At 45.1% G+C, this 26,574-nt stretch overlaps 3 protein-coding genes across 5 annotated transcripts; 2 read left to right on the top strand and 1 right to left on the bottom strand.

The window, feature by feature from the left end:
* Positions 1–591: 591 nt before the first annotated feature.
* Positions 592–6,213, top strand: nme9 (NME/NM23 family member 9). The gene is made up of 17 exons (XM_067261056.1): positions 592–624; positions 759–816; positions 1,067–1,170; positions 1,249–1,320; positions 1,520–1,636; positions 1,833–1,911; positions 2,070–2,152; positions 2,263–2,355; positions 3,014–3,168; positions 3,461–3,657; positions 3,837–3,981; positions 4,209–4,316; positions 4,405–4,556; positions 4,681–4,825; positions 5,440–5,702; positions 5,949–6,044; positions 6,146–6,213. The coding sequence occupies exons 1-17, from the start codon at positions 592–594 to the stop codon at positions 6,211–6,213; spliced, it is 1,968 nt and encodes a 655-aa protein (XP_067117157.1).
* Positions 6,214–6,533: 320 nt separating this feature from the next.
* Positions 6,534–15,665, bottom strand: smarcal1 (SWI/SNF related, matrix associated, actin dependent regulator of chromatin, subfamily a-like 1). Of its 3 annotated transcripts, XM_067228263.1 has the most exons (18): positions 15,018–15,665; positions 14,561–14,912; positions 14,407–14,457; positions 13,943–14,206; positions 13,767–13,817; positions 13,486–13,669; positions 12,987–13,137; positions 10,899–11,060; positions 10,580–10,645; positions 10,323–10,463; positions 9,323–9,541; positions 9,007–9,077; positions 8,818–8,917; positions 8,394–8,576; positions 8,002–8,102; positions 7,813–7,909; positions 7,527–7,701; positions 6,534–6,937 (listed from the first exon to the last, which is right to left on the bottom strand). In XM_067228263.1, the coding sequence occupies exons 1-17, from the start codon at positions 15,357–15,359 to the stop codon at positions 7,549–7,551; spliced, it is 2,688 nt and encodes an 895-aa protein (XP_067084364.1). In that variant the 5' UTR covers positions 15,360–15,665; the 3' UTR covers positions 6,534–6,937; positions 7,527–7,548. The 3 variants fall into 3 exon arrangements, with proteins under 3 accessions (XP_067084364.1, XP_067084357.1, XP_067084372.1); XM_067228256.1 differs by lacking the exon at positions 6,534–6,937 and having other exon boundaries at positions 6,944–7,701; XM_067228271.1 differs by lacking the exon at positions 6,534–6,937 and having other exon boundaries at positions 6,944–7,701; positions 9,007–9,074.
* Positions 15,666–17,120: 1,455 nt separating this feature from the next.
* Positions 17,121–26,574, top strand: marchf4b (membrane associated ring-CH-type finger 4b). Its single transcript, XM_067261064.1, has 4 exons — positions 17,121–17,569; positions 23,515–23,670; positions 24,116–24,308; positions 26,153–26,574. Exons 1-4 carry the CDS (start codon positions 17,126–17,128, stop codon positions 26,572–26,574), a joined length of 1,215 nt encoding a protein of 404 aa, XP_067117165.1. The 5' UTR covers positions 17,121–17,125.

Below are 26,574 nucleotides of genomic sequence, written 5' to 3'. Positions count from 1 at the left end.
AACAAGATTAAGGTTTTGATCTGCACTCAAGTAGGCCTGTAGGCCTAATTACATAGAATGGAAGCAGAGTCGGCTTACGCACAACAATAGAGGCACGATTTGGTGTAATTCAACATTTGTTGTTTAAATGTACAGTAAGGCCAACGCCTAGTTGTAGTCTAATTCATGTTTGTACTAGCTACTAGTAGCCTACTTAGTTCCTAACAAACAGCATGCTGGTTTACTGTATTCCGTAAAATAAAATAAAAAGTAACGTAAATTCCACACAAACGTAATAAAATGCGTTTTGTATTGTGCCTCGGTAATTTGGGAAACGACATTTGCACTATTCAAACCTCATCCATTTTGTTGAACTGCGACATCGACATCAAACGGTTTAGGAAGGTAATGAGCGTTGCATAGCAACGAGGAGGCAAAACAGGCGGACAAGAGGCTGTCTCAAAGTATATGGCGCTGGACTTGACTAAACTGTAGAGAAGGTGACCGTCAACATTTTAACTAGATTGGTAGTATTGTATTTTAAATATACAATTCATACACGTCCAATATTTCGTCTAAGGTTGTCGTAGTCCTACCGCATATCCTCTCCAAATGGCTGGTAAAAAGAAAGAAGTGAGCTTACAGGTTGGTTTAAATAACGTTTGTGTCTGTTGTTAGGGACGGACACAGGACAGCGAACGTTAGAGCTATGTGTGTGCTTGTGCACAGCCAGGTCAGAAATAAGTGTAGCCTAACCCTTTTTGCTTGTTTTTACTCAGGTGTCGGTTACAAACCAAGAGCAATGGGATGAATTGCTTGAAACTAAAGGGTTGATAGGTAAGACTAGATAGGTAAGACTAGGCTACTGCATTAAATCCAACGATCTCACCTATTAATCATTGCTCGCACTGAACAGTTTACACACAGTGCCAAATTAGATGTAAGTTCACGTTTTCCAGTAAACCAGTGCTCTGTTGCCCTCCAGTGTCCAAATAAATTACTGCAGCATTTTCAAGCCCTTTCTGTATCCTGTTCTATTGTAAATTTTCTCCTCCTATGCACCCCCACCCCTCTCCCACCTGTTCAGTTATAGACGTCTATCAGAAGTGGTGTGGTCCCTGCAAGGCTGTGGTCAGTCTCTTCAGGAAAATAAAGAATGAACTGGGAGATGAACTGTTACATTTTGCAACGGTACGTACCATAGTGCCAGATCTCAGAACTCAAGTTAATAAATGTTTGTTGAAACTGTGTTTCACTCTCACAAATCAGGCAGAAGCAGACAGCATTGACACTCTAGAGAGATACAGGGGGAAATGTGAGCCTACCTTCCTCTTCTATGGTGTAAGTGTAGTAACATAGATGTGTGAGTGTGTTTGTGGTTGTGTATGTGTCTGTGTGTAGTCGGTGTAAGGGTGTTTGTGAGCGTCTGTATCTCTTTTGTGTTTGTCTTTTATGTGTGTGTGCATGTTGTGTGTGCTTAACATCACAATGCTGCTGTTAACCAGCGCTAACTCCAGTGCTACCTTGTATGTGGGTTCAGGGAGGGGAACTGGTTGCCGTGCTCAGGGGAGCCAACGCCCCCCTCTTACAAAGAACGATCCTAAAGGAACTGGAGAAGGAGAAGCTTGTGCTGCAGAAAGGACTAGAACGTGGAGCGGTGAGTCACCCATATGCATACAATCACACGTCAACACGCACACAGGAAAACACACACAGGTTCATAAACACACACTCTCACACATACACATAGAGAAATTGTCAGACATTCACAAAAACACAGACACAAACATGAACATAATTACAGTTCTTAAACATTATTCCATCTCAGAAAGTGAAACTGCTTTTATTGACAGGTAAAAGATGAGGGCCTGGTCATTGATGAAAAGGAAGAGGAAGTCCCTGAACAGCACCAGAGAGAAGAAGAAAAACCTGGTATATTCCTGCACACCTTCCATTGACTCAAAGTAGAATGGGTAGTATCTGTCACCAGAAGTATACAGAGGATTATAACAGCTCTTTCAACTCAGTCAGGCAGGTCAACATAACACATAAATTAGTCATTATTGACACAACTATTTGTCTCCTGTCAGTTCCTGCCAGTAAATCCTGCACAGTTGCCATTATTAAGCCCGATGCAGTTGCCCATGGCCAAGTTGAGGAGATTGTGATGAAGGTAAAGGCCTCAGCAGTTATCTCTGCTGTCTAGTTAGCCGCACACCTTGTCTGTATGTTTGGTTGGTGTATGTTATGGTGACAGGTTCCTTTGTCACTCTGGGGGGGCAGATTCAGGATGCTGGCTTTGAGATTCTGGCCAATGAGGAGCGCACGTTGACCGAGGCTGAAGCTCAAGATTTATACCAACACAGATCGTCAGAGGTAAACCAAGTGGAGTATAACCCAGATCTGAGGAAGGCAGATGGGCAGGGAAGAGCAGAGCAGAGATGTCCACTAGACAAATACATTTACCCAACTCAATAATAAGAAAGAATACACTCATTTAGCCAATAATGCTATCCAAATTGATGTACAGTAGGGGATTTGAACTGGCTACCTCTTGATCTGTAGTCTAACACTCTAGCCACTGACATTAAGCTAAGCCTAGTGAATAGTAGTATACAGCATGTGGTTAGCCATCATATCCTGTAGGGCAGCCCTGACTATAGAACAGGCTGATTAGTAAACCAAACACTTTATTCTGAGCATGTCTAAACATAGAAGTGCTGACTAAACGGCCTGTTTTTGCTGACAGTGCAGTCAGTGATAAGAGAAAATCTGAAATATAAAATTCAAAGCTGCTTAGATCCAGAAGCGTGTCCTTATTGCGCAGAAACATAACATGAGTGCAGTATGCATGCATGTGCAGCTTAGAATGATTACAAAATAAATAAGATAAACATAAGAGGATTGCTGGTTAGTTCATTGGTGTATATGTGTGCATGTGTGTGTGCTTAAACCTGCATGGGTGTGTGTGTGCATGGATGTGCACTTAAATGTGTGGATGTGTGTGCGCGTGTGTGTGTGTGGGTACTGACAGGAGGGCTTTGAGGAACTGGTCCGGTTCATGTCCAGCGGCCCCTCCCACATCCTGCTGTTGTCTCAGCCGGATGGGTCAGCCAATGTCGTCCCTGCATGGCGGAAATTCATTGGCCCAACCGACACTGAGCAGGCCAAGAGGGAGAAGCCAGAGAGGTGCAGTAGGCTGACCCTCTGACAGAGCACCTAGTAGCACAGTCTTTCAAGAAACCTTTCATTTTCGAAACTGAGTAGTTAACTATGTATTTCCTGTATTTCCTCATGCATTTACTTACAAACGTGCCTAGGCTTTGTGTTGGCCTGTTCTATGGCCGCAAAACAGCACAAGCTGACATATTGTAGCTCCATCAGACACACCCAAACATTCAGCTTTCCTCTGCTCCGCTGTCCTCAATGAGCGCCCGCAGTGTCGCCATCTGTTCCCCTTTTCTCCTGTCCCTCCCTGCAGCTTGCGGGCGCAGTACGGCACACAGACGCTGTTCAACGCCGTGCACGGCAGCGAGGACAGTGACCAGGCCAGCAGGGAGCTCGCCTTCTTCTTCCCCAACTTCAGGAATGACTCGGTGGCCGAGCAGGATGAGGCGGAAGGGCGTGTGGAGCGGACGCTGGCGCTCATCCGGCCTGACGCTGCCAGGGAGAGCAGAGGCATGCCGCAAAACACGTTCACGCGCAGACACAGAAATGCAGAATACACGCCCATGCTGACTCACTGATGTGTCAAATGCCTGCAAGAGCAGCTTGTGTTGATCTCTTGACCAAACACCACAGGGCATAAAATGACTGGGTTGTCCTCACATGTTAATGAAGCTTATCTGGTTGAGCAGATGAGATCCTGTCTCGGATACATGAAGCGGGCTTTAAAGTGGCCCTGCAGCGAGAGGTGATGCTGTCGGAAGAGCAGGTGAGACAGTTCTACAGCCAACATGTCGACCAGGACTACTTCCCTGCACTGCTGAAAAACATGACCAGGTGCCTGTCCCACTACATCACTGCTGTAATCACAAGTACACTGTATGTTCACAAGACGGCTTGCATGAAGCAAAGAATGGTATTATTCAAATAAATGGCTATATATATGTAAATAAAGTATATTAGCTAAATATATGTTATACTATATATTATATTATTATTATTATAATAAGCTATTCAAGCAGGAAATCAATTGACAATTGGATAACACCTGTATGTGTTGGCAGCGGGCCTGTGCTTGCCCTGGCCCTGGTCAGGACAGGAGCAGTCAATCATTGGAGGAGTCTCCTGGGGCCCCAGGATGTGAGCCGAGCCAAGGAGGAAAAGCCTGACTGGTACGCTGGTCCAGACCCCACAACTAAACCCTGCAGTCGGAGTACGCTGTGCCGTGTGTGTGGATCTGATGTATGTCCCTCCTGTCAGTCTGCGGGCCCAGTTTGCGGTGGATAGCGAGCCCCTCAACCAGCTCCATGGCAGTGGGAGCCAGGAGGAGGCCCAGCAGGAGCTCAGCTTCTTCTTCCCCAAGCAACACACCCTTGCGCTGATAAAGCCTGATGCCATGGACCAGCACAAAGGTCCCAGCAGCCACAGCCTCCCAGTAGACTCAGGAACATGTCACGTTTCCCGCAACGCACCTTTTTTATGTTTCTTTATTTTCGTGAAGAGTTCTATTCTATTCTTTGGTTTTACCCTTCACAGACGTGATTCTGGATGAGATACATCAGGGCGGGTTCAGCATCACCCGTCAGCAAGAGACAGTGTTGTCCAGGGAGATGGCTGAGGAGTTCTATAAGGACCACCGGGACAAGCCCTTCTACAACCAGCTGGTGGAGTTCATGTGCCGGTTAGTCCAGACTTAACCAGCCCTCACCCCGCTATACAGAGGCAGTAAGATTCCTCCTTAAACCTGGCCCTCTTTCTGATGCCTTCTCCACTGCAGCTGATCTTTCCACCAATGCTAATTGTATTGCAGGCAGACTCATAAAAAGCCAGCCTTAGGCAGAGTAGATAAAGTCCATCTTTCTTTTCAATCTGGCTCCTTCCCAGCATCAAGATTTTAGACAATGTCTTCCACTCGGATTAGCTCCTCCATCGAGTTGTTTCCTTACTGTCCGGATGCACTGAGCAGGGAGATGGGTGCTGGATGCACTCGTTTGTAATACTTCCTGTGCTGTCATTCTTTGTTAGGATTACATCTTAATGACTTACAGTATCACAACAGAGTCAGATCATACTGGGGTGTTTTGAATGAGCAGTTACACAGACAATCCCAAACCAAATTTAACAAGATATTTTATCGTGCCTAACCACAGAAGCACATTTTATGTTGACATTTTTGCATTTAATTAATTTTGCAGACATTTTGTATCCACAATGACATAAATAATGCATGTATAGAAATGACAACAGTGAATCAATGATCGGAAGTGCCTAGCTTTAATAGTCTCCCTGACCCAGGGGCCCGTGCATGATGCTGGTGTTGACCAAGGAGAACGCAGTGGAGGAGTGGAGGGCCATGATGGGCCCTACAGACCCCAGCAAGGCCAAGGACTCCTCTCCCAACTCACTCAGAGCTCGCTTCGCCTCCGACATCCTCCAGAACTCTGTCCACGGCTCCTCTACACTGCAGCATGCTGAAGAGAAGATACACTTCCTGTTTGGTGACGTCACCAGTGATGGAGACTTGGCCTCAGCCTCTCTGAGTCATCACATTGACAACGGTAATACGGTTATGCTCATAAAACTGCAGACTACCTGAATTAGATATTGATCAAAGTACGCAATAATGTAATATATTCATTTGCCAGATGTTTTTTTCCCCAAAGTGGCGTACATGGAGGATTTGAACCTGCAACCTCTTGCTCTGCAGTGAAATGCACTAGCACTGCAATGTACCTATGCTTGTGAAACTGTAGTCTGCCTGAGTTAGATGTTGATCAGAGTATGTGATCATTACTTGATTTCAGAAAAAGAGCACAACAGTTTTGTGGATATGACGCACTCAGATGTGTCAAGATCTTCAACGACAGAACTTAAAGATTTAATGGACCCCAGAAGTCCAGGTAAGAGGGAGAAACCTTGAGGAGATAGACAGGATGAACATGTGGGTCCTGTGCAGAAACAGCATCAAATGCTCATCTGAACTTAGACTTTCTGAATCTAGAAATGACCACATCTGCTTCTGAGAAGACTGACCAAACAGACACTTGCAGTACCCCCGGTAGCCAATAGGAAGATGGTAAGGTGCTTTAGAATAAACACAGTTCAGACCTGAGACTGGAACAATGTGTTCATCTTCTTTTTCTTCTTCTCAACAGAGACCAGACCGCTGTAACAAACCCTCCACGTCAACAGATTCCGTAGTAGCCAGACTTTGACAGCCTTATAGACACAGAGTAACTAACTAGCCCGGTTATTTTCTTTGTATGTAGGAAAAATTAGTCAGTGTAAACCATAAATAATGTTTGTCTTGGACGTTGCTTCATAAATATATTAAAATTCAGTCTGTGTATATATAAATTACAACTGGAGATTAAAATGTATGACAGTGATATCAAAACTTTATTGCAGATGTTACAGTAAGGAAATTTAAAAAAGTTTTTAAATAAACAGGATCAACAATTTTTTTTGTGATTTGCTCAAGCTTGACATTATAGGGGTTTTATGTTTCTTGAATACAGCCTACACTACCTTGTAAGATTAGCTATAACCTTTGCAGTGGGCTTTTACGCACAGACTTTCTTCAGTGTTGACTGAGGGCTCGATGTAGAAGGTCTGTGTGAATACAGAGGTGCTCAGCAGAGCACTTCTCTTCTGCTGCGCTCAGACCACAACCTGCAGCAGCTCAACATCACAGCCAGCAGCATGGATATTGTGATGGCGCAGAAGAGGATTATTACTATGAATCCTCCTAGATGTAGAAAACCTCCATCTGCAAACTTAGACAACCAGCTTCCTATTTCATTCAACAGAACAACAAAAAATCAATTAAATTTTTGTCATTATCGACCACCTAATACTGAGATAAATGGGGTTAGAGCAATGCACATAAGTCTACTTAATTCAGCTGTTAAGTGCCCCTCTGTCAGAGAGAGATTATGGTCCCCCCTGGTTTCCCTTTGTGTTTTCTTTAAAAGATTGGGTAAGCATCCTCAAACACCATGGTAACTAAAGTTCTCAGCATTCACTCCAGTTCCATGGAAGTGTTCCCAACTAACAAAAATACTGAAGCGTGCGCTTTGAAGGTAAAAATAGTCTGTTGCTACAGTACATATGTAATGATTCTACCAAAACATCAGCAACCACTTTTACCCTATTTATTTATTTATTTAGTTTGATTGTAAAATACAGGACTACAATTATGAAACAAGACATAAAATACTCATCATAATTTCAAATATATCTATGTATATTATGTAGGTGCATTACTGATGCAATTTATGACACATAAGTTATGCTTTCTGCGAAATCTTTCTGGGAAACCAACTATTTTAAATGTCTACATGGGGCAGCATTTTCAATCGTCTTGTGAAATAGTTCTCCACCTGTCTCTTCTTGCCTAAGCTCTCAGATGCCGTCTCCTTGACGGTCTGAGGTACTTCCAGGTTCACCGTCCTCCCAGGCGTCAGCCACCTCCAGTAGGAGGGCCTCGTCCATGTCCTCCTCCTGCTCAGTGAAAGACTTCTGGAACATCTCTGTTATCCTCCTCTGCTCCGGATCCTGTGGATCACCACAGACATCCAGCTGTGAGCCTGCTGACTGCAGGATGACGTTGACAAATACTAGTGGAGCTTTTTAAGAAATTATACACGTTACTCACAAAAGGCTCACCTTCGAATGGAAGCTGGCATTGAGTGCGTTTTCCGAAAGGTTTGATTCTGAAAGGCCTACTTGCTCCAGGATTTTCATCTTCTCTTGTATCATGGGCCTGAAACAACACATCCAAAACAGGCCAGATCTGTTATCTAGACTAGAGGACAGAGAAGAGCAGGAATGCCTGCATTAGATCGTCTCATTTACCACAGGTAGTCATCAGCAGTTCCTCTGGCCATGAGATAGTGAATGTCCACGTTGCTGGTCTGTCCAATACGATGCACTCTGTCCTCCGCCTGAATGAGCACCTGTCCAATCAAAAAAAACATCAGTTAAATCAACACTAAAGGACGTGTTGCATCTTATTAAACAAGGTAATGTAGGTTTCTATAAAAGGTTGACAAGGCCCTACAAATCCTGACTGCTAGAAATTACATGACCACCATACTGATTTGTTCCTCCCAAGATTTCCAAATTATTATTATAATACAATTTTGGGGCGTAGGGGAAGAGTTTTTCCTTGTCTTTAGGGTTTGGTTAGTCATGGGTAACTGTGAAGCCCTCTGTGACACTGCTTGGGGGAGGGGGGGTGGTCGTACCCCAGGGTTCCAGAAAAGCTCAGCAAACACCACCAGGTTAGCGGAGTGGAGGGTGAGGCCCATGTTGGCTGCTGTGATGGATAACACAGCCACGCAGCTCCCGTCTGCCGTCTGGAACCTGTCGCACAGCAGCTGGCGATCTGCCGACGGGGTGGATCCATCTATACGGATGTGGCTGATGTTCTGCAGAGGTGGGGGAAGATAGAGCTCAGTGGTTAGAGTATTTGACCGCAGTTCTCAGGTTTTAAAAGCATCTGCTAAATGAATACGTTATTATAAGACATGGGGTTAAACCAGTCTCAGGGAAAAAAGAATTTTCTGAGAAGGACGGCCGATGTCGACAAGGACACGCGTCTTATCCGGCGTAGGAGTTTAAGGAGACCTCAAGGGCGGCCTGAGTGTGTGTGTACGTGTGTTTGATCACCTTCTCAGTCAACTCTTTGGTGATGCTGTCCAATACCAGCTTGTGATGAGCAAACACCAGGAACTTCTCCCTGCACTCCAGCATGTCGGTGATGTACTCCCTGCAGAAACACACACACAGCTGATCATCAACAGCCTGAGGCTTCAGAGAAGTCAACGACAGGAGAAGGGATGACCCATGAGGACTCACATGATGGCTCGAGTCTTGGCCTCAGCTGTGTGGTTGAAGAAGACGAGGAGAGCCTCCTTCTCCTTCATCTTCTGGGGGATTCAGGAGAAAAGGTAAGATAAAGATAGGACATGAATTTTACAAGTTACTGTTTGGCATTGAAGTAGTGCACTTACTGTACTTGTGCGGTACAGATATGCATCAGGTTGACAAGACAATTCAACAAGAAACACAGCATTTGACCAGGTTGGCAAGATGGATCAGTTCTACAGTAGTACTCTTGAAGTGTTCCCCCGTCCTGTAATGGTGGCCACTGCTACCCCTGACCCCTGCTCACGTTATTCTGGCGCTTGGCCAGCTCCTTGGCGGCGGCTGAAAGGGCAGCTTTGGTGCGTCCGTTCACCCCATCGGTAGTCACGGTGACGACCTTGCGCTGCTTGGCAGGGAGCTGGGAGAGGACCTGGGGCTTGAGGCGCCGCAACATCAGTGATTCCTCCAGCAGCAGACGCAGCTCTCCCAGGTTAGAGGAGCTGGAGTAGTCCCAGCCCCAGGGCAGCTAGGGGGGAGGGGTAAAGAGGGATGGAGGGGAGAGAATCAGGAGAAGGGTAGAGAGTGTGAGAGGGTTAGAGAGAGGTAAGGGGGACAGATGGATGAGGGTAGAAAAGAGAGGGAGAGGGGAAATGGATGGAGAGAGGGATGGCAGAGTATGGAAGAGAAGGAGGGGGACGGAGGGATGGATGGTTTATGGAGGGATCAGGAGAGATGGAGGGGAGAGAGAGAACGATGGGAAGGAGGGAGGGATGAGGAGGGTGGAAGGAGGAGGAAGAGAAAAAAGTGTTTTAAGGGATAAAAGATGGGAGGGAGGGAAGAGAGGGAAGTAAGAAGAAAAAGGACAAGAAACGGGGAGGAAGACAAAGAGGATATCAATTAAAGTCTAAATCCAAGTATTATATATATAATTTATTATTCATCCATTTAGAGCAAGCACAGGAATAAAAGGAGAAAGACAGACACACAGTGCCACAATCCAATCTAGTGATATAATCCCCTCGTTTTTGCATATCTACAGTACTACAGTGAGAGCTGTAAACATACTTCACAGTCTAAATAAGAGGAGGGAGAGAGAATGGACCTAATCCCATTTCAAACATCCTCAGTATAAACGAAGGCTCTTCAGATCCCAGCCAATTACAACACCAGTACAGCTGTGATCCTTCATGAGGAGGAAGCTGAAACCAACCACCTAATGTACTAGGGGTTTGAAAATACACAGGATCTGAACTTAAGTGGGATTTGAACGTTACTATGTTCTTACCATACCTGAGCTTGGACTATACCTGTTTGGCATTGCAGTAGCGTGTCCCGAACTCATGGAATCGAGGGAAGAGGCTGGGTCTGACGGCTAGGATCTGGGTGTACAGCTCTGAGGGTCTGGACATGGCTGGGGTCCCTGACAGCAGTATCACCCTCCTAGCGGCCTGGAGGAGCAGAGCATACAGGTGACCACATGTCCCAGTTCAGCACCGTGGTGGGAGATGGTCACCTCCGGGCAAAGCACATTCACTGGGGCTCAGATCACGGGAATCAGGGGTACCTTCAGCAGAGGTAGGGCAGCCTTGCATCGGGCAGTCTTCATGTTCTTGAGAAAGTGGGACTCATCCTGCAGCAGAAAGAACGACAGAAACCATCACCAACAACAGATTTATGGAGGCAAAATGAAGATGTTCGCCCACGTCTAGCCTTGAAAAGTACCCAGATCAGCTAGACCAGCGTAAACCAGCAGAAACTATTACCAACGTGATTAACTTCACACCCAACTGCAACAATCTACTCCACTGTCCCCACACCATGACCGTATCCACACCAACCACACACTCTCTAGACTCAATCACACCCCGGAAGGCAGGACTCACCATGATGAGCACGTTGAAAGGTTTGGCCAGCAGCTGCTTATCCATCCTGCTGAGGAGGTCGTAGCTGACAATGTTGACCAGCCCTGAGTGCAGGTTATCCTTTCCTGTCACCACCACATTGATGCTGTCAGGATTCACTGAGGGGAGCCAGCGCTGGAACGCCTGAGGAGCAGTACAACATTACCAGAACAGGAAGTGAAATAATGGTGCCTAGTAGATTAGCAGGGGCAAGGGTTTCACCTGGAATTCAGCTGTAAAGCCCCTTTCGAAGGACACTGACAATTAGTTTAAAAGGATGAATGTTCTTGTACCACCAATTTATTTAGCTTCTAATGGATGTGTTAGCAAATGTAAATGTATCAGCAAATGCTATTGAGCTTGGATGATATATACAGTACAACAACCCATATATAATCCTTAATCAACAAACTTGGTTCCTAAATGGAACATCAAAGAAAATAACATTTTGAGCGTTTCTGGCAAGATCAAACAGCAGAAAGTTCCATCATTCCATGACAGTGCAGCCAATCATCTGTGGAGAGAAAGCATGAGTCAATGGCCCAAATGCTTCTGACAGTCCACTTCCTAGCACTTCGTTCCCCTGTCAAATCAATGTAGTTGTATCTCAGTAGTAATCCCCCCACCCCCTCCCCAAAGAGAGACGGAGACAAAGAGAGACAAAAAACTGACAGTGAAAGCAGATAACAAAAAAACCAATATAATAAATCCTTCTATTATAAGGAGTTAATGCTCTGGTTGCTGGAGAAAGACTATCCTCTACCATAGTAAACCTGATTGGGGGATCAAAGCAGAGGTACAGAGCACCAGTGCTCTAGTATGTCCACACATACCCCACAACCCTTCGAAGGGTTTGTACAAAAGCATGAGTATACTCCTGTGGAGTGTCATTATAGATCCTACAGGCAATCAGTTTTTCTGGTCATACTCTGCTCTTTACCAAATGGGCACTGTGTTTAAGTACCTTTCTGTATACAATGTCAGGGAAATTCCACTTGCAATATAATTAGCAATTGACTAATATTCACTTCACCAGCCCCTGCCGTAATCTGGTTAACATGCTGAAGATAGACCAAATGGAAACATATTTCAATATTACATGCACAGCCGAGTCATTAGGACAAATGAGCAGGGGTTTAGGTCTGGTTTGAAAGATGGTTGGAGTTAGAGAGGGGGGGGGAATGAAGTATGGAGTTAGCGTTTCATTTGATTGACTTTCCCGTCAATTTCACATAGCCTGCAGATGCTATTTACTGACAAACACTCCTTAAGAAGGGACACGATCCCTCCTGCATCCCACACCTGACTGTGATTTGCAGCCAGGGGGCCAAATACAAACTGTCTTAACGTGCAGGCGCAGAGTGGGCGGGTAGGGGGGGAGGATGTGTAGAGAAATCCACGCCAATGACGATGACTCATCACAAAAATGAGAAACATGAAACAAATCCTCATAGGTGAAAAACCACAGACGACATGGTTGAGAAAGATATATTTTGAGGTCACAAAACAAGCTTGGAATATCAAACAAAGCTTACAGATAAAGCCTGTTTACCGCAAAGTTAGGAGCTGCTAAAACACTTGCAGAATCCCTTAAAAAAATCATCAGGGTTTTGAGCCAAAAATGATTCATCGTTCAAATTACCTCCTGCACCCTAGAAACACAAGACTGGATGAGTGATATTACTGTCTTCTCTCCTGAAGATGAATTACCTACCAAAGAGTCACTAGTCTTCAGGGACAGTACTGGACTGCTGTAAACACCAGGCCCTTGAATCAAGTAACGTTCCACTCTGGTCGCCCTTCCTTTAAATACCCCAGCTCCACTTTAATGAGTATATCGAATAGAATTTGATTTATTTTTTTACCTGAGATGTAAGCATGTTGAAAGTTTGCCCTTGGTCAAATAGTGAAAAATGTAAGACCAAAAATTGAGTCTGACAGAACAAAAACAACTACACAACGTATTTCCAGGGGAGTATCAGAGTAAACCCTGATGCTGAAATAGGAATGAATCATCATGTGACCAGCTACCACCTGCTCAAGGGCATAGTATGGCAGTAGTGCAGCTACCTCTGCCCATGTGAAGCGCACAGAGGAGGGCGTCACCACGAGCAGGGGCCACTCAGTCCGGTAGTAGGCCGCTATGCAGATGGCCTGCACCGTTTTCCCCAAACCCATGTCATCAGCCAGGAGCAGACGGCCGTCTTTGGCCACGGCAAAGCTGTAACAGACAAAACACAGGCAGCGCAGGGTCACTTTGGATCTAAAATACAAGCACAAAAAAAAAAGTGAACCGCAATACTTTTTTTCTTTGTTGCCTGTTGAGTGGCTAAGCTAAACTCAAGTGGATATGTTTTACTATAGGACGGTGATGTTGTATGACTCCACCTAATCTAGTGTAAAATGGTGTAGGAGGGTATATGATGGTGTATTGGGGTTTAGGAGGGAGTAGGACAGTGTATGAGGGTTAAGGAGGGTATAGGACGGCGTAGGAGGGTTTAGGACGGTTTAGGGGTGTGTAGAAGGGTGAGGACAATGTAGGAGGGTGATGTCATGTGACTACACCTACTCGACCCCTTCCCTCTGGAAAGGCATGAGGCAGTGGGTCAGCGCAATGTCAACGCTGGACAGGTCAGCCTCAGGGACCTCGGCAGGCCCGGCCTGGCTGCCATCCAGCCTGTGAGAGAAGACCTGGATCACCGCCCTGGGCAGAGGCTCCACCTCCACGGCAGCCAGCCCACTCAGGGCGTCCACTACACAGAGCAGAGGGGCAGCCATGACAGGGCGCACAGGAACTTATAAACACACACACAGATACCTCAAGAGTGGAATCACAACAACAGTACTTACTGAGCGTTTTATAATCCTCCAATGCAAAACTCCACTTTTTTGTCTTCATGTCTAAAAGCCAGGAAAACACATCGCTAGTCGGCAATCAGATAATTCACAGACAGTTCAAACTAAACACATAAACATATGCCTTCAAGCTAAGCTTGTTTGACTCTGAATCAAAAGCTCCCATTCACCATAGTTCTTGGAGGGCATCTGCTTGAATGCAGCTATGACGTCCACGTGGTAGCCCAGGTCCACCTGGAAGCGTGAGCGTGACAGCAGGCAACAGCTGCCCTGCATGCTGGCCCCAGGCTTCTGCCAGCCGCTGCACAGCCTCATCATTGCTGCAAGCGCTGCCGTGTCCCGGGGTCGGCAGGAGGCCGGGTTGGCCAGGTCCAGCCCCTCCATCCCATCCAGGGGCCTCAGGGACACACAGGGGATGGCCCCCGCCTCCTCCACTGGAAGGGACAGCAAAGGGACAGCGTAACCAAGTTGGTCAGACACTCCTGTATAAAAACAGCCTGCGCCATCGAAAAGCTAGCCTTTTGGTGTCATAGCTAGTTCAAGTTGTGGTTTCGGTGAATTCTTTCTTTCAACACAAGAAAGAAGGCAGGTTATAAGCCTGACATCTGTTTACTGAGTGTGTATCTACACATACTTAGCTGCCGGTAGTCTGTGAGACTGAAGTTCCACGTTTTGGTGCCCGGGTCTGTCAGAGACACAATAACAATATGAGTGACAATGCACAGTCCTGTGTTAAAGTGATATTTTCAACACAAAATCCCCAAAACAAGTCTAAATGGTTAGCTTGCCGTAGTTTTTGGAGGGTATGTTTTTGAAAAGAGCAATCAGTTGTGCATTGTAGCCCACTTCCACTCTAAAGCGCTCCTCCGAGTGTGACACACACTTCCCCCTCACAGTGATGCCAGGTTTCTTTGTAGTCATGGCATTAGTACTACAGACGGCACTTGAGGAAGGTTGTGCAACTGCACATTGGACATCTGGTTTACTTCCTGGTTTGTAAAAGGCGCCTACAGTGCTTCCAGAAAGGTTTGAGATGACTTTCTGCTCAAAGGGTCGCTTCAAACCCGAGGAGACTCCGCTAGAAAACTCTTTTCCTGGTAGTTTTGCTTTAGAATTGGGAAGTGGATCTATTACTTTGATCTGCAGGGAGAATACAGAATAGTGTAATTAATACCAGCAGAGACAGAAGAAAACATGACAGCACTTCACAATAGCCTGCCACAAAAAAAAACTGTCAGTTCTCACCTGTTTTGTAGCGGTGTTGAGAGAATTATGTCCAGAAAAACATTCGTTAGGTTTGACGACTTGTCGATTGTTGTTTATCTGGGCTGGGGCACTGCGTGTGGGTAACTCAGGTGGAGCTGGTCGAAACGTTGAGCTAGATGGTGTCCATCTTTTGTTTGGGGGACCAAGTGGAGCAGAAGCAGTGCCGAGCTGTTGTTGACCAGCATTAGGGATGTCGTTTTTCGGTGATTGCTGGCTGTTGATACTGCTGGCCTGGGCAAGTCTGAGAGCCCTCTTTACTAAAGCTTTCTGTCTATTATCCTCAATCTTTCTCTGCTGCTCTGCCGTTAAATTGCTCGACATAGTTGTGTTGTTTGGTTGCAAGTTGACTTACCCAAGTCATCAAGAGAATATTTGAGACACAAACTTAACTATAAAGTAAGTTTGACACGTTATGGATACTTGCGCCTGCTGATGATGATGCTAGCTGACATAGCAGCTAGCTTTAACTTCCGAAATCAACAAGTTGTGTCTTAGAGTTAAATGTTAACGTAATGTTGTTAGGTAAAAGTAATATTCATTTCTGTAACCCAATTAAACTACTTTACAATGTTTCTGAAGGTTCTCTAAACTGGGCTTAGAGACTGGGTTAGCTATCTGGCACTAATGTCTTGCTTGAGAGCGCGGTTGTAGTTTATGGCTGACCGGATATGACGTGGCATAACAAACAAGCACGAGGTATCCTACTGCATTCTGATTAGCAATTCAAAACGAAGCCTAAATCCATCCTTCATATAGTGTGTGACTTTCTAGTATAAAGTATTTGTTCAAACAGGTGGACAAATTAAATACAGGAACAATAAATAACAAGGAAAGGCTAGTTACTGCGCCCAAGCAAGGGTTGAATCGTAAGCAACGCAAAACCACCCTATCTTGGTTTAATTGGTTTATTACATCAAAAGGCAAAGGGAAGTAGGAAACCAATTCTGACAAAGACTTTTGGTTGAGTTACAATTACCGGTAGCTACATCTGCTGTAGCAATAGTTCTGAAACATTTTGGCTCGCCCTCAGCTTACATCACGCCGTGCGGTGACGTGCCGCGCCTGGGAGCTGTCCCAGGATTCATGGTGCTGAAGCTGCAGCAGTAGTCGGCAACCAATGATCCAACAACCAACCCTCAGCTAAAAGAATGCACTCATCTACAATAAGGAATACGTTGAATCAACCACAAGGACTGTCTCAAAATCGTGTTTGTATTGCATTCATGGGAAGACACTTGCTGGTCTTTAAAATATGAGTAGGCTTTTGAAACTGGAGGGCGACTGCTTAAATTTATGAAAAGATATAACCCCAAGCCAACGACAGTGCGTTAAGATCTTTTGTGATTTGGGGTTTTGTTATTGAAACGTTTGCAAAGGTAAAGGACATTGGAAGTGTTTTGGACGTCAGTATAGTTCATTGCCAGGTAAGAGCAGTGCAATCCCTGCAAAACATTACATTATTTTACGGATCTCTTTTGAGTTTCGACGTCGACATTTTCTTCTTGAAAGATTTTTTTGAAGTTTTCGTATATTATTGGAATGTTTAGAAAATCCTTTTTGAAACCGGAATAGGATGGAAACCTGCCGTACGGAATCTGAACATGTAGTATTCCAACGCTGAGGTTGGCATACCTTACTGAAATTGGAGGGAAAATGTACAGACCTATTCGATGGTAAGAGAATATAAATGCCAGTTGGAATGTACACAAAGCACATCATGTCTATTTTCTAATCCTAAACCAACAGTGGTTTTATATTTTTTCTTTATTTGGTTTGTTAGTAACCTAATGGCTTCAGACACTTGTTTGCATCAATGTATTGTGTTGTTTTGCGAGCTATTCCATCATGGGAACAAAGCCACCACAGCCTTGACACTATAGTCTCACAGCAAATTTAAACACCTCCATGGGAAACAAATCGATTCTAAAAACAACAAGATTCTCTTTAGCTTTCATCCTGGAGTTTATCTTGGTGTTTTCCCTCCAGTAGACAATACATTTTTCTCTCCTTGTACATGTGCTGCACATGCTGTTTATCTCCTGTGTCATTGTATGGTGCCGTAAATTACTTCGAGACAGACCGATGACATGCTGCGCAGTCAGAGCATACTGAAAAGCCGCTGTTGCGTCTTGTTCAGTGACCTGAAGGTGCTCTTACTAGGGGCACCGGCACCGTCCACTCCGCTACCTACACTCACCTCCATGAGCGGACAAACATTGGACAGCCATGAGAGCGAGAACATCCTTTCAGATGTCAGTGTCTCTGACAACAACAACACGTTAGTGACAGCGCATCAACAAGAAGGAGGCTGTAGTGCCCTGCCGGCAGGGGGCGCTAGCGGGCCAGGGGCGGACAGAGACAGAGTGGCGGGATGGGTTGATGCAGCAGAGCTGTCAGCGGCATTGCGTTGCAGCCGGTCCTCAGATGACTACTCAAAATCCCGCCTAGAGGAGCGCTTCTCCCTCACCAGCTACAGCGAGAGTGGCTTCAGGACTCCCCTGTGCAGGATCTGCTTCCAGGGACCAGAACAGGTATGTGACCCAGTCATCATGAAGACACTTGTGTCACACTGAGCATGAATTCCCAAAGCAGTCTGTCATCATTCACTGCCATAGCAGTGCTGCCATTGTACTCAGCTGTAAATGTATCTGACCGTCACACCAACGATGACCGTGTGCTTGAGTTCTTGGCTATTCTGAATGTGAACGTATGGATCACAGACTTGTTTCCAGAGTAAGTAAGTAAGTCTTTGTTTATATAGCACTTTTCATACAAGAATTGCAGCTCAAAGTGCTTTACATAAAATCAACAAAAACAATAATACAAGTGTTGATCTAAAACATATAACAAACCAAACTAGCCGCACTCTATCTGCGGTCTCTCGAATCCGTCTTAGATCCGAGCTGCCACTTGCAGTTTCTAATACACAAACATGACAAGGGGGTAGACAGGACGGGAAGAGAAGGTTAGCAGGCGAAGGCGTTGGATGGGGGGGTGTGTGCATATCTGTAATATGTGAAAGTTAGTGTGTGAGTAGGCCTGGGTTGTCGCCATCGCCTAGGCCACAATCAGACAGTTCGCAGATTGTATTGCCATGGAGACAGCCTTGATCAGGTCCCAGACAGAGACAGCAATCCTCAGGTGTCTGTTGGAAGGGGGTAGGGAATGCAAGAGAAGTCTCTCTGCAGCGCTCTTCAGGGGAGTTGTTGTTCCAGCAACGGCCTTGGCCAAGGCCTGTGCTGGTTAGGGTGCCGAAAGCAGATAAGATTGAGGTTGTTTGGTTGAGTAGCCGCATTCCAATTTGCACGTCTACTCCTTTTTCCACCGGTCTCCGAGTCGGTCCAAAGAGTAGCTCTTCTACTCTGGTCCTCAGTGAGACACCCTCTGCATCATGGGTCCCTCAGTGAAGCGTGACAAGGCCCCTACTCCAGGGGGAGGATGATGAACTACCTCTCAATCATCCTCTTGGCTGATTCACAAAACAAATATGATATTAGCAAAACACTGATTGTGAATACGGTCCAAGTAGAACCAATTACATGCATGAGAAATCAAATAATGTCTCTCACTCTGCTGCCCGGAAAACACTGCCTGAAACAGAGCAAATTAACAACAAAAGTAGATGTTTAGAGTCTCACTCTCAACCATGGATTCCTCTACCTCTCCCTGAGGGATAATTTTGATAAATGTATCACACTTTACTGATCAACTGGAACATCAAAGATGCAAATTCAAGAAGATAGTAATGATGAAGGAAATTTGGCCTTCATCAAACTCTAGTTATCCCCTTTCCTAATTTACATTCTAATCACAGTGCCTTCTCTCATCTCCTTTTTATTTTAACTGTTATATCCTATCACATACTCAGTTCACAGTATCATCCCACCACTGGGTCCCACTTTTACATGGCTGCTGCCAGGGGATCTAGTTATTAGATTGTAAAACAAAGCTTCAGATCTTCCTAGTTATTTCAGTAGCTCACAACAAGACAGCTACTATGATGCCAGCCAAACACAAATGCCCTGGAGAAATGTCTGATCTCCTATGGTCTCTCTTGCACAAATTGTCCTGAATTCTCTCCCCCAGACTTGTACAGCTACTCAATATAGTATTTGATGTTGTGCCATCTTTTAATTAGGTTCAAGTCCTTATCTCTCAATATCCTTCCTGATCCTTTATGGTGCTTTGTCTGCTGGACAGGGTCCAGGTATGGATCTGCTGAAGGGAGACAGCATGGAACAGTGATCCGTCCCATCGGGGAGATGAGTGGACACCGTGTGGCTGTGTGATATGGGAACGAGGGACATTAGTTATCCTCTGTTCTTGGTTAGCCCCTGGGATGTCACTTACATCAAGGCAGGCGCTATCTCATGCGACAGAGCCACCTCCAAACAGCCCCTGCCTTGCAGCAAAGATAGGCACAATATTGTGTTACCATGAAGACAAGGGAGTGGGGGAATAGATTCCGTGCCAGTTAAGGTCCACTCCAAAACTTGCTAAACATTTCAAGCAACAATGGTGAATACAAATGGGCCTGACTGAGTTCAGTCAATTGCTGAGATTAATAACACTGAGGCTTTTGAAAGTAAATGAGGTGCATTTGATTTGCTTCACAGTTACCACTTGATCCATTGATTTTATATGCAGTGAGAGAGACAAATGCGCTCGAGGTGAGGTGAAACAATTACACTTTACTCTATTTGCACAAAGCATTTTTCAAATTTTTACAATAATTCCAGCAGTGAGTTATCATGCCTATACAAGTGTGTGTCCTCGAGTCTTTTATCCCTGATCACTGAATTCCTTTTCTCTGTACCCAGGTCAATTTATTCAACCACAACTGTTCACCCATTGTAGCCCCAGAGCCAGAGTTGGCGTGATAACACTGATCCCACAGTAAATAACCAGAGACTGAACCAATATGAGACAAAATGGTACTTTGTATCCCACAAGGGTGCATCCTATAATGAATAAATAACAGTTCATCTTCCCTGAGATGGCAGAGCTCTCTGAATGGGTAGATAGTTACCTTGAAGCCTTTTTCACACACACCCATTCAGACTGACTGTTCAGTACAAGATGGGGAAGACGCAAGGAGAGGATTGATTCTGTTGAAGGCCACACTTAAGGTGATTCACGTTCACTGCTCGCACTGACCTTTGTTTTATTCAAGAGTGCGCTCTTCAATTTAACCTCGCTGGGGCCTTTTCATTCATAATTTCACATTATAATTTTTCCCGCCATATTTCTCCCATATCATACATATGGGGGATGGTTTCTGGGTGGGGGAGGTGGGTGGTGGTGTCTGAATACAAAATCCAATGACCTTGAAGTATGCTAGCGAAAGTCAAAAAGCCTTAAAATGTTTCCATGTTTGGGGTGGCTTAAACATGACAAGTTTTTCTTCAACTGTCCTTAGTGTTGCTGCTTGTTGCCCTTCAGGGGGCAAATTCTTTCAGAATGCCTTTCTTCCTGAAGCTTACATTTACATTTACATTTATTCATTTTAGCTCCATTTTAAGGATGTATGGCTCCTGCTTGCATAGACTAGAAGCCAGCTTTGTGTCCCAAATCATAGCACAGATAAAGGCCTTGTACACTTCATTTGTCAGAGGGACAATAAGAGCCCTGGAGGATCTCTCTTTCTATCTTCCTCTCTCTCCCCCTCTCCCTCTCTCTCTACATCTCTACATATTTCTCTCTTACTCTCTTTAGGGCCCTGCAGCACTGAATTGCTTTGTTTGCCTCCCATGTGCAGTTTCCTCAGCCATCATTATCAAAAGACCAGTTATGTAAAAGGGCTTGTGTTCTCTGTTTCCAGGAGGAAGAGGGCACACTGTGAGGTTGTCTGGGAGTATTTGAGGGTTGTAGAAACATGACTGTAGTGAGCAAGTGCAGAATTAAATAACTAAACTAAAAAGTACACTGAAGTAATTAACTACGGTGGACTTTTTGGTTCAGTGGTGGATGTGTGTGTGGTTGGCGCTGTCACTGTTGTTACCAGACTCCATTGCTCACCCTCCACCCTGCTTCAGTCGGGGTGTGGAGGCCAGGTTGTGCTCTTGGCTGTGATGGCTCTTCCACAGAGAGCAGCCCAGTCCCTCTGGACAGGCCAGAGTCCTGCTGGCACCCATGCCAACACACTCCCACCAAGGCCATCTGTGGACGGGCCTTTTCTGCTCCATCTCTCCCCTAGCTTCCTCCCCCTGCTCTGAGACCAAGGTGCCGCTCCTTCTGTCAGGGATGTTGGGAAGAAGAAGGGGAGGGAGGGAGGGAGAGGGTTGGTGATGGGAGGGTGTGTAGGGTAGGAGAGAGAAGGGAGGTGAGAGGAGGGTTGGGAGGGATGAGGGTGTGAGGAGAGTGGGGTTGATCTGATTGGGAGAGAGGAGGGTGGGGGTGATGAAAGAGGAGGGTGGGGGCAATGAGGGTGGGAGGGAGGCGGGTGGAGGAGAGGTTGGATGGAGTAGTAAAAGGAGAGAGGCTTCAGTTGGAATCCTCAGGCTTCTCTGTGCTTTGGGTTCTTCCCACAGTCCCCCACCAGAGTCTAGCCTGCGTGAGTCAGTGTGATAGAGGAGAGTTTAGCCCACCCTAACTTGATCACAGTGCAGGGATGAATCAGCATTACTTCTTCTTCTTGTTCACTCAGATCACACTCAGCTCCCCCAGACGTACATCAGGGACGTGGGGTGTGCTTTTTGATAGAAGCTCCTTCAGTAAAAACAATATTTGCGCATTGATGTGCAGCATCATGTTATACAATATGTCTGAATGAACAGAACATTTGTACAATAGTAAGGGGAACTGTGTGTGTGTGTTTGTTTACCAAAGGAAATTAATAAGCATTGCATGGGATTGCAAACCTATTGTTGTACATACCCTGTTCCTGTCTGTTCTAACATCTGTTTGTTTCATGGGAAAGCCCTTTGTTTTAAAGTACAAGACTTACGGTTCAGAAAAGTTATACATGCAACTCGTTTGAGTAACCCTTACACCTGGCTTGGAATGGAACAGAAAGCTCAATAAACCACATTTCCAGTCCAGTATGTAAGGGACTTAAATATAAAGGATGATGAATATCTCATATACCAAAAGGAAATCTGAAATTGCTCTGACCATGGCCTTAAAAGTAACCAAGTCAAGTTGACCAGTTTAAGATTTGATAAAGTAGTGCACAGAGCCCGTGATGCAGTGATTAAGATGTCAGGGAAACACATAAATACAGATTCCTTGAACTTGTAGTTGTTCAACCTCCACATCTAGGCTATTCTAGTCAAATTTCCAATGCTGTGGTAGCCTACATTCATGCAAATAATTATGTATTCTTCATTTGTCTCCTGTTTCCTACGTTATAAATTGCTTATGTTGATCAAAATGTACTATATTGGTACTCTGTTAAATTGTCTTACCAGCACAAACATTTAAACATTTAGTTCATAACAGAAGTCATTACATGCACAATGGTTGATCCAGTTGTCATAATTGTAGGCCTAATTCGCCATACAGCACTTATACATTTGCAATATGCTGACAGTTTTGACATCAGTAAACACATTCATTTATGTAACAAAATGTACTGATCTATACTGAAAGTATATCCACTTTACATTGTTGTTCTGTTAGCTAGCCAGCCCCTTTCAAAGCAGCTGAATATCGGTTGTAAAAGCTTCTAAATAGCTAAACTGAATTTCCTTATTTTCCTTACTACGCTTATTTCATTTCATTGCGAACATAGCTGGTGTGAATCGGTGAAACTCACTCCTGAAGTATTTAGCAGGCCACCCACGTCAATGAAGAGCTAGCTTTTCATTGGCTCAAAGTGCTTTTTTTAAAGCACTTTGAGCTGCAATTCTTGTATGAAAAGTGCATATAAATAAAGTCTTACTTACATACTTTACTTACTTTCGTTGGCGTAACTGGTAGTGGTGGCGCTTGGGAAGTAAGAGATGGCGGGTTCGATTCATGGTGATGGATGAACACGGGCCTGCAAAAGCTTGCAAGACCACGTCCGTTGCATACAATGGTGACATCAGACACAACGCATGAGGAGTACCAACAATTTATCTACACGAATGCTTTTGTTAATTGCATTAGTTCAATCACGGTACTGCAGTCCTTTGGATTATAAAAGGGACACCTGCAAAATATGTGCCGGTTCTGGAGATACTCATAGGAAACTCGCTGAAGATCAGAGGACCAATCAGGGTGAAGGGGCTAGGACGCAAAGAGAGCAAGCCAAACTGGTGGCAAATTATTAAAAAATATATTTTTTTTTATTTTATGTCGAAATGCTTATCCAAACAATGTCAATCGCAGCACTGCACTCTGTTGGATTATAAAGAGGACACATGCAGGATAGGACATTTGCAGAGTGCCCGTTTCTTGATCATCTGAAACTAAACCTATTCTAATTTGCACACACACAGACACAGATTCCTGGCATTATTAAAGAGATAACTGACTTGTTGTACTCCTGTAGGGGGAGCTACTGAGCCCGTGTCGCTGCAGTGGGTCAGTCCGCTGCACCCACCAGCCCTGCCTCATCAAGTGGATTAGTGAGCGGGGCTCCTGGGCCTGTGAGCTCTGCTACTACAAGTACCAGGTCATCGCCATCAGCACCAAGAACCCGCTACAGGTGAGTCATCACCAGACCCATGTAATCTACGTTTTACAAATCCTGTCAAGCAGCTTAGTAATCAAGTACTTCCTGTCCATTGGTGCCCTTGATTTGCTTCACACGCTGCAATGAAACCAAGTTGATTAGCCTCATAAGTGTAGGCTGTGTGTTATACCAAATGCACCGATATTAGCTTTAAATAGTTTCATGCAGATGTGTTTAATGGTTTGTCACCACTGCTGGACCACAATAAGCTCAAAGTGACTTAAAGAGCCCCACACTCGTTTGTGAACTGACAGCTAAAGTATCTTGTTCAGGTTACAGTCTCATGCCTTCATATTATACTCTTTGCAAGTAAATCAGGTTGCATAATGAGCATTACATCAAACAGCACTTAAAAAAATACAAAATAGACAAGGTCTAAACCACAAGCGTCTTGATTTTGTGCTTGTTATCCATGCAGTGGCAGGCCATCTCCCTGACGGTGATTGAGAAGGTCCAGATTGCGGCAGCAATCTTGGGCTCCTTGTTCCTGATGGCCAGCATCTCCTGGCTAGTGTGGTCCTCCTTCAGCCCCTCGGCCCGCTGGCAGCGTCAGGACCTGCTGTTCCAGATCTGCTACGGCATGTACGGCTTCATGGACGTGGTCTGCATCGGTATGACCAGACTACACCACTACATGTCAGCACGTCACATTTCAGTGTAGTTGTTTTCAATAATAATGAGTAATGTATTCTTTTAGCAGTTTTTTTTTCAAAAGGGGGGGATTTTAACCTGTGATCTCTTGATCTCCAGTCAAATGCTCTACAATTGAGCTATGCCTTCTATCCAAAACTGACATGAAGCGGGCGACCAAGCCCACAATACTCACAGAGATACAGGTGTGAAAGGGAGTGAATGAGTTTTTAACCCATTACACCACCACTTCCTTGGCCTGAGCGGGATTGAACTCATGATACTGTGCTCTCGAGACACATTACAAGAATACTGCCTCATCACAGTTAGCCAACCAGCAGCTGGCCTACATGAGGGATGGTCCCCAATTGGGTGGGCTCCAGTCTCAGGGTTCTTCTATGAGCTTCTCCTCACAGCCTGTTGTGGGACGGGGCTGTCGGTGCTGTCAGCAGGTAAGCGGGTGTTACTCCCAGAGAGTGTGACAGCGTCTCTCGGTGAAAACACACAGACACTGCCGGCAGATGCTTCTAAAGGGAAAGCAAAGGGATGAAAAGAGATGATTGTCTCCGGTTGGGAACGTGGGGATTGTCTGTGGAGTCATTAACTGTACTCTTTACAGAGATTAACTTGTCACCTGGCAGACATTCAGGAGGAAAGAGCTGACTGTTCCCTTATCAGGAGACATAGACAAACAGGGCGCTCGAGGCTTACTTCTTATCAACTCTGTAAATGGAGAGAGAGGTTTCATAAACAAGCAGCTTTCTCTCCCCAGATGACTCGCCACTTCCTCCATTTTCTCTCTTTGTTATGATCAGCCAGACAAAACGACCAAAAATATCAGAAATTATTTAGCAAGAAACTGGATGAACATTCCACCTGAGCACACATGCAACAAGAAAAGGGTATTTTATAAGATATTGTATAACTATTTGGCAACACAGGTTACATAAACTACCCTGTCCCTACATAGCAATACCTATAGTAATGACATTGTAGTCACATATTGAAGTGCTTGTTACGATTTAACTGTGCAAGTTATTACACAAGTGAAACTTGGTATGGGGGATGGGTTAACATTGATCTTGTGTTTGTGACACAACCTTCAACTGCCCCTTTATAACATCCACTTACCCCTCATACTCCTCCCCCATACTGTGCCTTCTTACCCTTTCCTTATGGCCTATACTGCTCAATACAATTTGCTGTTACTATAGGTTTACCAGATTACATGTTAATTAGTGTTGCCTTATTAGTAAGTGATGCCGAATAACTTATACACAACAGAAGATGCTAGGAATATATTAAGCACAGTGTTTCCCAGTGACCCACTGTGAAACAAACTCCCAGTGCAATCAAAGCAGCATCTTTCTGATTGATTTCAATTTTCTAGCATTCTGAGTCCAATGAGGTTGAATCAATAAGCAATTTTATCCTGAGGATAACGTATTATAGGGAAAAAAACATGTAGCAAATATTTCATCTCTGGACTAAAATTGGTTAAAATCTATTGACCGAAATGTTACACAAGCTACTGTACACCACATAAATGCTGTATTTTGAGATCAAATAAACCAAACTGGCTGTGACCTACAGTTTAGTTCTGTAGGATTCTCTGTTCCAGTAGAGACAGTAAAAATTGAACAGAGATGTTTGGTGAAAGCTTGCATCCTATGACATGCTGTTGTGGTGGGCAGATAACCTAGGGTTGCAACCCATTCCCACACAGAAGAATGAAGGTGAATTACAGTCATTTGCATTATAAAACAGAAGTATTTTCCAGGAGGCCTGAAGGGGCTTTTTCTAATAGATGTGCTTCTCTCCCCAGCGTTGATCGTCCACGAGGGACCATCTGTGTTCCGCATCTTTAATCGCTGGCAGGCCGTCAACCAACAGTGGAAGGTTCTGAACTATGACAAGTCTATGGACAGCGAGGACCTGAAGGCAGCCGCCACTGACAGCACTGTGTCCCATCCCAGCCAGGGTCAGCAGGCTGGGCTTGCGGTGTCCACCTCCACCTCTTCCTTGATGGGACCAGCCCCAGCCGCCCAGGCCTCCTCCCCTGCACCCCCCACAGGCTCTGGACCCGCTCTGCCCCCCCAGGCTGACCAGGACAATGGGACTGCAGCACTTGACCAACACTGTCCGTACAACATCCTCCACCTCCTCAGCCACCTGAGGCAGTCTGAGGCCCGCAGCCAGCCTAACAATGGCACCCGGGAGTTGGTCATGAGAGTAACTACAGTCTGA

The sequence above is a fragment of the Osmerus mordax genome, chromosome 2, assembly GCF_038355195.1.
Source record: "Osmerus mordax isolate fOsmMor3 chromosome 2, fOsmMor3.pri, whole genome shotgun sequence".
In the NCBI taxonomy this organism is placed as follows: domain Eukaryota; kingdom Metazoa; phylum Chordata; class Actinopteri; order Osmeriformes; family Osmeridae; genus Osmerus; species Osmerus mordax.
This window is presented reverse-complemented; position numbering and strand designations above follow the sequence as displayed.

Coding starts and splice junctions, on each gene's coding strand:
- nme9 (XM_067261056.1), top strand. CDS start 592: ATGGCTGGTAAAAAGAAAGAAGTGAGCTTACAG. Junction 1,637..1,832: donor AAGGACTAGAACGTGGAGCG/GTGAGTCACCCA, acceptor TTTTATTGACAG/GTAAAAGATGAGGGCCTGGT. Junction 4,557..4,680: donor TGCCATGGACCAGCACAAAG/GTCCCAGCAGCC, acceptor TACCCTTCACAG/ACGTGATTCTGGATGAGATA.
- marchf4b (XM_067261064.1), top strand. CDS start 17,126: ATGCTGCGCAGTCAGAGCATACTGAAAAGCCGCTGTTGCGTCTTGTTC. Junction 23,671..24,115: donor GCACCAAGAACCCGCTACAG/GTGAGTCATCAC, acceptor TTATCCATGCAG/TGGCAGGCCATCTCCCTGAC. Junction 24,309..26,152: donor CATGGACGTGGTCTGCATCG/GTATGACCAGAC, acceptor TTCTCTCCCCAG/CGTTGATCGTCCACGAGGGA.
- smarcal1 (XM_067228263.1), bottom strand. CDS start 15,359: ATGTCGAGCAATTTAACGGCAGAGCAGCAGAGAAAGATTGAGGATAAT. Junction 8,918..9,006: donor GCCAAGACTCGAGCCATCAT/GTGAGTCCTCAT, acceptor GTGTTTCTGCAG/GGAGTACATCACCGACATGC. Junction 8,103..8,393: donor AGCTTTTCTGGAACCCTGGG/GTACGACCACCC, acceptor TTGATTGGACAG/GTGCTCATTCAGGCGGAGGA.